This window comes from Vicia villosa, linkage group LG5 (assembly GCF_029867415.1).
Source record: "Vicia villosa cultivar HV-30 ecotype Madison, WI linkage group LG5, Vvil1.0, whole genome shotgun sequence".
NCBI classification, from domain to species: domain Eukaryota; kingdom Viridiplantae; phylum Streptophyta; class Magnoliopsida; order Fabales; family Fabaceae; genus Vicia; species Vicia villosa.
The window spans coordinates 31,623,296-31,634,944 of NC_081184.1; the positions used below are offsets into that span (position 1 = coordinate 31,623,296).

The window sequence follows — 11,649 nt, forward strand, 5'->3', positions numbered from 1 at the left end:
TTCAAAATAATTTTTAGTTAAAATAGTCGGTCCCAGTTTTTAAGGCAGAAATCTTCTATCTAATTTTTCGTTACCTTCTTTCTCATTATACATTGAATCTTATCACAAATGATAATATTTTTCCATTTTATGCTATTAACTTGTTGTCGTAGGATTTCTTGGTGTTTTTTTGGAGTGGATTTAAGATTTTGCATCCTTCTTATCGAGTTAGATTCACTCTTTCTTTCTTTCTTTCTTAAGTCGTAACATCTGTTTGTTTCCACTTTTGGAATGACTTAAACGTGTCAATACACTGAAGATGCACTTATGGTTAAGATCTTTCTAATACTTATAGTTTTCGTTCAAACATTGAGGTATCGAATAAAGAACTTGAAACATTGAAGAGATGAATGATGAGTTACAGAATGCTAGAAAATCATTGATTAATGTAAGTTGTTCTTCAAATATAACATAATTGTTCATATAATTATTTTGCTAACAAATCTTAGAAGTTTTATGTACAGTTAGGGCTTAGTAAAATAAGCAATCCATAATAGATATAAGATACTCAATCATGTTTAACTCGTCGGTTAAATGTCAAAACCGAGGGAAAAATTGATTTTACAATTTAAAAATTTCAAAAAAGATATCCCTAGGGATCAAATCCATGACCTTAAATGCTGGAAAAAGTGTCATTTTACCTCTCAGTTTTTGTTCCACCGACATATCTTTAACCCGTCTGTGGAATAAAAACCGAGAGGTAAAATGATGCACTTTTTATGATTCCCTTTATTACCTTGCATTGGAAATCGAGGTAACACCTCATATTCAACCGAGGTCAAATGTATTTTTTATAGTAGTGTTAACCAATAAATAAATTTAGTCGAGTAATATTATCTAGTCTTTAAAAAAGTGAATTTTTTTTTGTAATTGAATTTTGTGTAGTGAGAAATATAAATTTTCTTTTTCAATAGATATATATGTAACAATTAAGAGGTGTAGGTAGATTTGGCCAAATTTTATTATCAATCTTTGTGTTTTATTAATCAAACTATTGACCTAAAAGAAAATTCTAAATAGTTTCTGACAATTGGTATTAGAGTTTTGAGACATTATCAAAGACGGTCCTTGAGAAGTCAAATGTGATTAGGACTGATGGTCGCAGACAAAAAATGTGAAAATTGAAATGTTTGAAAGTGTATAGTTTGACATTTGAAAAATGTGGATTGAAGATTATCAATATTTGAAATATATATTATCAAATACGAGCATGTATAAAATATGGTAAGTTAAAGCTTATTATCAGACATGATCTCGTTGTTATTCGATTATCGTGTTCTTGTATTGTTGCTTTCAACGTAGCAAATGAGAATATCATATCGACACTTATGGCGACTTTCTCTTAGTATATATAAAAAGTCATCAACCTTAAATAAATTCCAATTCTTTCAAAGTCTTAGTGAACTCAACATTATCATAACGAAGTTGAGTTCATTTGAAATCAAGTTTAACGATGAGGTGAGGGTATTCATACCTGTATCTTCCCTAAAAGATAGTTCGAGTGTTACTATCACAACTGCGACTCTGTGAATAGCTTGTTGGGGAATAAAAATTTGGTATTAGATGATTTTCATGATAAAGTTTTCACTAAAGTGGTCCAACAAAGAGAGTTGGGAAAATCTTCACACTCTTTAGTATTAGACAAATCTTCACCCTCTTTAATATTGCATATAAATTCAAAAGTAAGAAATTACACTAGAGTAAATACATGGTAAATCAAATAACACTTGGTCAAAATCTAAAAATTGTTATTGAATGTTTCAATTGTGAAAAAATATGAAATTTAAAATATCAGTGCAATATTCCACCAAAGAATAAGGAGACTAAGGATGGGGAAAATGTTACTTCAAATTTAAGAGAAGATAGTTCTTCAATATTATTTTTAAAGAATAAGTAAAAATCTTAACTGTTAGATTTTGGAGCATCCTTTTGTGAAACTTCACATGAAAAAATTCATTGGAAATTATCTCTCTTACAACCTTAATAATGAGAAATCTTATGAAATTGTTGAAAATGATAAAGTGAATATTAAGTTAAATGGATATTTGTAGAAGTAGAAATTAAACATTACACTGATGGGTTATCATGAGGGAGAGCATTTACATTGGATCAAACACTCATCCAAAGGTTAAAAATTCACTTAAACAAGTGAGAGAGACACCACATATTCACTCAAAACCTTAAAGTGTACGAGTCTTTTCACTTATAAAGTGTTCAACCTTCACTTTCCCAAGCAATGTGGAAATTAAAACTCACATTTGTTTATCAACAAATCTCAAACTTGTTTCTCAAAAATCTCCCGCTCAAGTGTGAGTTCATCCAGTATGTTTCCCCTCAAGCTGAAACTCTTCCATCCACATGCTTGTACCCAGGGGTGGCCTTGAGCACGGGCTCGCGGGGCGGGAGCCCAGGGCCCCATAATTTTAGGGGCACCAAAAAATATATTTTCCCGATATATATATATATATATATATATATATATATATATATATATATATATATATATATATATATATATATATATATATATATATTAAAAGAGAATTTTCTATTATAAAAGTACTTGCTCGAATTTTTTGTGTGATATAAAGAATTAAAATAGTGATATAGAGAATATTTTATATTATATATAATATTACTTATGATAGTTTATGTCACTGGATATCTTGTTGAGCAAAATTTAGCATTTCGTTAAACAAATGAGAGGATTAATATGGAAAAAATAGAAACTTTATTTCTCTTGTTAAAATGATTTCTAAATGGGATCCTGTCATGCAAAAACATTTTGAAAGTATTAAGAATAGTGAAATTAATTATCAATATCCTGGTCATAAGATTCAAAATGAATTGATTAATAAGTTAGGTAATGAAGTCAAAAGTGCAATAGTAAAAAAAACCAAAGAAGCAAAATATTTTTCTGTGATTCTTGATTGTACTCATGATGTAATTCACCAAGAACAAATGACTCCCATTAGATGTTTTGTGGATGTTTCTACAAGTCCAATAAAAATTGAAGAGTTTTCTCTAGAATTTTTGAAAGTTTATGACACAACACGTCAAGGATTGTTTGAAGAATTACAAAATGTATTGAAAACTCTTGGTCTAGATATTAATAATGTGAGAGGACAAGGATATGATAATGGATCAAACATGAAAGATAAATATTAAGGTGTACAAAGAAAATTATTAGATGTTAACCCTAGAGCATTATACATAACATGTGGTTGTCATAGCCTTAACTTGACACTTTGTGATATTGCAAATTCTTGTACTAAAGCTAAACTTTTTTTTTTTAGTTTTACAACATATTTATTCTGTATTTTCTCATTCGACAAAATGTTGGAAAATTCTTAGAGACAATGCGAAAGGTTAATTTATTAAGTCATTGTCACAAACACGTTGAGAAAGTCATGTGAATATTGTATATGCAATTAAATCTCAAAAAACACTACTTCAGCTAGTTGTACAAGATAATGATCCCAAAATTAAGAGTGAAGCTAAATCTTTAGCAACTCATGAAATTGAAAACTTGAAATTTTTGGTAGCTATGATTATTTGGTTTGAATTGTTAACTGTTGTTGATGAAATTAGCAAAAGTTTGCAAAAAAAGACATGTATATTGATGTGGCTATAAAACTAGTAAAAAGTTTGAAAAAGTATTTGAAAAAATATAAGAGAAGAAGAAGAAGAATAATAAGTCTCTTTATAGTAATTTATGTTTTGATGTAGTATAAACATTGATTCAAAGATCCATACTTGTATTCTTTTTGCACAATGTCAAATGGAAATGTTTTTTTTCCAATTATTTCTTTTATCTTTATGTATTTATTGTTTAAAAAAATTATAGGGGCATCACTTTTTTGATTCGCCCAAGGCACCCAAATTCAAAGGACCGGCCATGCTTGTACCGCCGTTGACAGATACCCTTACTCGTTATGGGCACTACAACGAGACATGCCGCTAAACCACCACCATGTCTGGAAGTCTTTCGATACAAGGTGATGGTCCCTTACTCGAACAAGGCTCTAATACCACTAATTGGTCATCATGAGGGAGAAATATTCACATTGAATCAAACACTCATCTAAAAATCAAAGACCCACTCAAACAAGTGAAAGAGACACCACATATTCACCCAAAACTTAAAGTGATAAGTGAATGAGTAATCAAACTTATAAAGTGCTCAATCTTCAATTTTTTAAACAATGTGGAACTTAAAACTCACATTTAATACAAACTTGAATACAAATAAAATAAAATAAGCATACAATCAAAAATTTATTACTAACTTGAAATTTTTGGACGGAAAAATTATAAACGCTCTCATCAACTATTTTTGGACGGAAAAATAAAAAAGTCTTTCAACCATAATTTTTATACAGAAAAATTTATAAACTCTCTCTAAACACACAACTATCAAAATCTTCAATACCGCAAAAAAATTAGAATTATTGCGGTGAATAAATTTAAAACTATCTCTTTATATTTATAATAATCTCTTACTCTTTTTTTATTCACATAATTCGATGTGGAACTTGTATGACTACTCCCTTTAACAAAACCCGTAATGCCACATAATCTTAATCACCAACTTTGACAAAGAGGTTTAGTGAAAAAAATTAATGTTATTCAGATTGTATAGTGAAAGAACTAATAAATTATTTTTAAAGTTATGACATCAAAATAAATTCAAAGTGCAAAATTCATGAAAAAAAAACATATTAAAAAAGAATTTGTGAATGTTTGTAAATAGTGTGTAAAATTCTCTTAACTTCCTAACAAATAATAAATGGGAAGTGAACAGAATTGAAAGAGATAGACTCACCATGCATGAACAATGGTGATGTGGCATACTTGTTGAGAACAAATCCAAGATCTAAAGCCAAGTGTACATCTTAATGGATTCCCAACAAATTTATGTGTGGTTAAATGGAAGCATGAGGGAGTCGTGATCATTTTGTCTTACTATTAACACAAGATTTTCATTCTTACGGCACTTATCAAGTGTTTAGGGATAATAGTAAAGATTAAAAGTGTAATATAGAGTTTTATTTTGTTAAGAAATGCATGTTTAGTTACATATGGAAATGTAAAGGAATAATTAGAAAACTTTGTTGTTTAGGTTAATATACTTTAAGTTTGGTCTAAAAATGATATGATAATTATGATTAATTATATATATATATATATATATATATATATATATATATATATATATATATATATATATATATATATATATATATATATATATATATATATATATATATATATATATATATATATAAATATGAGAGTGAATCTGAACCATTATATTTTATAATAAATAGTTTAGGTTATGTGTCAATTTTTTTTCTATCTCCTCCATTATTAAAATAAATTATGAAAGAAAAAAACAATTTTATATATATATATATATATTTATATATATATATATATATATATATATATATATATATATATATATATATATATATATATATGACACAAATATGTTAATGTCATTTTAGATAATTCTTCATTGTATATTTGTAAAACAAAATCAACCATTAAATTAAAAGTTACCATAATATAGATTATATCTTACAAAAAAATTTATTAAAATCGTTAATTTTGATCATCTTAATAACTATTAATTTTTTTTAATTTAAAACTAAAATGATTAAAAATTTAAATATATAAAAAGAGAAGAACTACAAATTTATTTAAACCATAAATTATTTAATATTGTTCTGCTTGAGTATTAGATTAAGAACTTAAAATTTACCACTATTATTTTGTGTACAGTAATGACAATGAAAATATATTTTCTAATATATAAATAATTCAAACTCCTTGTTAATGGTTCTATCACAATTGCTTAAAGTTAAATTAAACCCACACTTGGCATTAAAAGGCACTATTTTACAACTTGATGACTCCTCAAATGTCACAGATATTTTCATTACCAAAAACACTAGTAGTCAATTAAAATTTTGCAATTAATTTAAGGTTAATATTAACCAATGTCTTATTGTGCAACTTGTCAACAAGGCTTGATAGTGTACAACAAACTCTATTTTTTCACCACTAAACTAATCCTAATTATGTAAGGCTTGTTAAATCAGATTAGACATTTTATTTACACTAATTGTGACTTGGATTAGTATAATGTACCACTAATTATGTCTCTCTTATCCAAAATGAACGTGTACACCTTCTTTAATCTAAACTTATCAATAAAAAAATAGTGTAAAGTAAGATTAAATGAGATGCATACACATGGGGGAGGATATTAATGATCTTGATTAGCTTGTTTCCTAAGTTTAATCATGTTTAAAATGTGCACATGGTTAGGAAAAATGAAGAATCTATAATATCTGATTTTTTAACCCAAAAAATGGGAAACAGTGTGTTGTTTATGGTGTACTGTGGCAGCTGGCACAAGCTTACACCTCTATTTTGGTGCTTCATGCAGCTGGCATTTTTTTTTTTAAATTTATAAATGCGTCAAACTTAATAATATATAATATGATACATCCGATAATTCTTTAACTTGTTTTAAACAAAATTCACTGTTAAATTAAAATTATTATTATTATATAAATTTATTTTCTTTTTTTATCAAATCAATTAGATTGGGTTAAGTGTTAATTTAAATAGTATAGAGTTGATTCAGTCAAATTTAGATGATTATTTTAAATTCGCCAAAAATTAAATTACTCAAACTCAACTAATATTTTTTTTTATTAGTAAGTCAATCAAATTTAGATGATTATTTTAAATTCGCCAAAAATTAAATTATTCGAACTCAACTAATATTTATTTTTATTATCATATGATTGACTTACTATAAAAAAATAAAGTTCATAATATTGTTAGATTATCATCATTTTTATAATTTAATTGTGTTTTACTCACTAAAATATTAAAAAACATATAATATAAAATTTTGGATGCTATTTAATTTATAATTTAAAATATATTAATGATTAAATCAATGTCAAAATATATCAGATAATAATAAAAAAATCAATAATAAAAAAATTGTTCTTCTTTGTGTCAGTCTTAAATTTTGATATTTTTTTTTAAATTAAAAAAAAAAGTGAATTTTATAAAAAAAGTTATTTTTATGGGTTTGATCTAATAAATATTAAACCGACTAAATTCATTTCATTTATCTATCAAACTGATTTAATCGAATTTAGATGAAAATTAAAATTTCAATGGTTGAAGTTTGGTCATTAAAATAAAATTTTAAATTGGGTTGGATTTAATTTTTGGATCCGATTTTTACTTGGATCTACTGACTGTTAAACTTTAAATATGGAGGTTTTGTGGTTTAGTTGTCGGAAAAGAAATAAAAGAAAAATTAATATGAAACATAAATTCAAAAAGAATAAATAAAGTTCAACGTTAGTTAGGAAAATTAACTCATTTGATTTAAGTGTAAGTGTGTGTGGTGTAGAGGTGAAATGTTTGGGTGTTGAGAGTGTGCTCCTCTTAAGGAGTTTAATCAAAAAAATTGAGTTTAAATTTAACCTTAAACATGCTGCAGTCTTTTTTTTTTTTTTTTGGTTTATACCACCGGTTTAGTCCGGTTCGGGGGCGAGTTCTGGCATCAAGTAGTTTCATCCCCCTCCAATGGTTCTTCCTACCAAATCCAGCGCCAATCACCACTCAACCAACTAACGATTGTTTACCAGCATTCTATCCACTAAAGTGACTAATCCGATTCAAAAATTCAATTCTAACAAATAAATCAACGTGACTTTAAATGTTTACTACCATACAATCCTGAATTAAAGTAATCAGATAAATTCAATCGCTGAAAAAATTAAATAAGACAATAATGTAAATCTGAATAATTAAAAAAAATCAATTATTTTACATAAAACAAAAAAAAAAAACTAGTCCAAACCTTTAAATTTTCAACGGACGAGATTGCTTCTGCGGTCATATTTGACGGCTAGGAATCCATTTTTATTACTCAATGATATATTAGTTGTCATTTTCTTTGAGTACTAAACTTTATAATAATCATTGTACAAGTTCAATTGTTGATTGCATTACAACTCAAAACGTAACTAATCAACTTAATTAATACAAATATTATATTCAAAATTACCCTACCACACAAGCAACTTTTTCTCTATATAAACACACATTTGCACCTCATATTTCCTCCCCCTCTTCTTCCTCTCTCTTCCAAACCTTTTGTTTCTTCATACTCTTTACATTGCTCTTCAACCTTTCTTTCTATATAAACGATTGTTCATTTTTTTTCCATCTTGGTAAGCTTATAGCTTAATTTCTTCTTTCATGTATTTCATAATAATCACTTAAAAATTCATAAATGACATTAACCTATGATTAGTACTATAAATATGATTTCGAGGTTTTGGCAGTACTTCTCAAAATTCACTAATATAAAACACTTTTGTCTTAAATTCTGTTATGAGGAAAACAGATTGCAGATTTTACTTATTTTCGATTTAAAATTCAAATTATTAGAATTTTAGATGATAAAACTAAACTATTTAAAAATGTAGTATTGTTAATTTTGATTTTAATTATACTATTATTGACATTTTTAAATTTTTTCATGAGGTTAAGAAAAATTTTGCATTGTTGAAAAGTGTTTTTTTTTTTCTTTATATAATATATAATATTATTTTAAGTTCAATCTACAAAGTTTGTTAAATTCATCTTTCAAAAGTTGGTTTATTTTGGAAAGTGATTTGCTGTGTCACATGAACTCTGTTTCAAATATATTAATATTGTTGTTTTTTTCTAAGACTCATTCATTTCATGTGGCTTCTAGTTTTTATAATGGAAAAGTGATTTTGAACCTTACACAAGTTTATTTATGTTTTGTCCACTCACAATCTTCACAAAGCCTTATCCTATATGATTTGGATTAGTCCCTTTCTGAGTCAATTTTAGCATCTTATGTTCAAAAACAACTTTTGTGTGTTCATGTTGTTCAAAACATTGTTTTAACTTTGTTTAATGTTTCATGTTTAAGGTATTTTTTTATCGAAATGGCGTACGAGGATCGATTCGGACAACAAGCTCAAAGACCAAAATATGATTGTCTTCTTTTTGGTAAGGCTTGTAATAATCATAAAAAATTTCAGTTACTAAGTTGAAACTGTTCATGTTTTGTTACTAACTACGAGAATTAATGTTATGCAGATTTAGATGATACTTTGTATCCTCTTAGATCTGGTCTCGCAAAATCTTGTCTCCAAAATATTAAAGGTAAATTACTTTAACATATACACAATCGTATATATCAGACACGATTCTGACACTGATATATACACATATGTATATGTATGTTTCATATTAGAGTTTCGTACGTCATATATGATTCTGACACTGATATTTTGAATTATTGAAATGGTATTATTGAATTTATAGATTATATGGTTGAGAAGCTTGGAATTGACTCAAGCAAAATTGATGACTTGTCAAACCTACTTTACAAGAACTATGGAACAACTATGTCTGGTTTAAGGGTATGATTTTTAATTTAATTATTTTTCCTAATCAATCAATAATCATTTCCATTAAAATATGTTTCATTATTGTTAAATAGTGAAAAGTATTGATCATAAATATAATGGTTTTTTATTTCATTTTCATTTCAGGCAATTGGTTATGACTTTGACTATGATGAATATCATAGGTACTTTTTCATTTTACTATTACCCTTCATTTTCAAATTTCAATATTTTTGTATTATGAAATAGTATAATTAATTTTTTTTATAATTATTTTTTTTTTGCAGCTTTGTTCATGGAAGATTACCTTATGAGAACTTAAAACCAGACCCAATTCTGAGGAATCTGTTGCTTAGCCTTCCCTATAGGAAACTTGTAAGTTTTTATAGCCAAAAATAATAATAATATATAATTTCTAAATTAATGAAAATCAAAAAATTATTTTTTAGAAATTATTTTTTTCAATTGTTTCTAATTTTTTCTTGTTTTGTTGTATAGATTTTCACAAATGCAGACAAAGTTCATGCTGTTAAGGCACTAAGTAGACTTGGATTAGAGGATTGTTTTGAAGGAATCATATGTTTTGAGACACTTAATCCAATTCACAAAATAAGTGTCTCTGATGATGAAGATGACATTGAATTTGTAGGTTCAACAAGCACTAGTAATAATAATAGTGCAAGCAACAACACTCAAATCTTTGACATCATAGACCATTTTGCTAAACCTAATCCCAATGTACTTGTCTTGCCAAAGACACCAATTGTTTGCAAACCATCTGAATCCGCCATTGAATTCGCTCTCAAGATCGCCAACCTTAACCCTCAAAGAACCGTAAGTAAAATTATACAATCGCACAAAACTATTCTCAGTTGAAATATCATCCAGTCACTATAGTCGGTCAATCAGAACCATTTAATAAAAAACATACAACGATGCAAAAATGTTTTCAAAACCTAATTTATCGATGTAAAAATATAAACTATCTGACTTTCTTTCAGCAGTTAAAATATCATATAGTTGTTGCAGTCGGTCACACCTATGAAACGAAGATATATAAATCAATAAAAAAAATGTAAAAATACAAATTGTCTGATCATATTTCGACGGTTCTGATTTCCTGATTGTAGCGAACGTGTGATTATGACAAAAAAATTATTAAATTTTTATTTGATTTTATTTTGTTTGCTAAATTATTGTTTGGTTTTATGTGTCATTTTCAGTTGTTCTTTGAGGACAGTGTCCGTAACATACAAGCTGGAAAACGTGTGGGGCTAGACACAGTGTTGGTAAGAAATTAGAAATATTTTTTGTTTTGATTCTATATATAGCAACTATTATTGTACTATACACTTTTAATGTGTCACAACTCATTCATTATGATTTTATTAATATTTTAGGTTGGTACATCACAAAGAGTTAAAGGTGCAGATTATGCATTGGAAAGTATTCACAATCTAAGGGAAGCTGTGCCTGAATTATGGGAAAATGACATAAAATCAGAAGTTGCTTACCCTGGAAAGTTAACATCAGTTACAGCTTGAGAGAAAGATTATGGAGATATTATTATTATTATTACTATTATTATTATTATTATTATTACCCTTTTAATATTGTTTATTTAATAAATTTAAATTCATGTCACAAGAAAAGAAAAGAAAAAAAAGTGAAGAGTATGAGGATTCAACAATTTCAAATGTAGTTGATGTAGATGCTTTTGTATGGTTATTAATAAAATTAGTATATGCAATAAATTCTCATTTTTGGCATTATTATTATTTATATAATGAATGTATGTTTACAACACCTAATTGGTTTTCTCCATCGTGAAAATTTTCTAGGTGGATGATTGACAAAAATTAACATCAAACAAAGATTTGCTACATATAATTAAAAAACTAAATTAAGTATATTAAAGAGAATTTGAATTTTTTTATCCATCCTGAAAAAATGCGAACAAAACGTGTGTGCATGTTGACAAGTTAAGTCTGTTTTATTATCTTTATCGATGCATATTTTCTTATATTTAAAATTGATAATTATTATTAATCTTTAGTTGAGCCAGTGATGATTGGCGCTTGGCGCTGGACTTGATAGTCGATCGGGAGGGGATTTGATCCAT

The 11,649-nt window shown here is 26.9% G+C and overlaps 1 protein-coding gene across 1 annotated transcript; it reads left to right on the forward strand.

Moving 5' to 3' along the window:
* Positions 1 to 8,166: 8,166 nt before the first annotated feature.
* LOC131606469 (uncharacterized) lies at positions 8,167 to 11,256 on the forward strand. Its single transcript, XM_058878691.1, has 9 exons — positions 8,167 to 8,312; positions 9,047 to 9,126; positions 9,217 to 9,282; positions 9,445 to 9,542; positions 9,675 to 9,712; positions 9,815 to 9,902; positions 10,026 to 10,361; positions 10,751 to 10,816; positions 10,928 to 11,256. The coding sequence occupies exons 2-9, from the start codon at positions 9,063 to 9,065 to the stop codon at positions 11,069 to 11,071; spliced, it is 900 nt and encodes a 299-aa protein (XP_058734674.1). The 5' UTR covers positions 8,167 to 8,312; positions 9,047 to 9,062; the 3' UTR covers positions 11,072 to 11,256.
* The last annotated feature ends 393 nt before the right edge of the window (positions 11,257 to 11,649 follow it).

Coding starts and splice junctions, on each gene's coding strand:
- LOC131606469 (XM_058878691.1), top strand. CDS start 9,063: ATGGCGTACGAGGATCGATTCGGACAACAAGCTCAAAGACCAAAATAT. Junction 9,543..9,674: donor CAACTATGTCTGGTTTAAGG/GTATGATTTTTA, acceptor TTTTCATTTCAG/GCAATTGGTTATGACTTTGA. Junction 10,362..10,750: donor ACCTTAACCCTCAAAGAACC/GTAAGTAAAATT, acceptor TGTCATTTTCAG/TTGTTCTTTGAGGACAGTGT.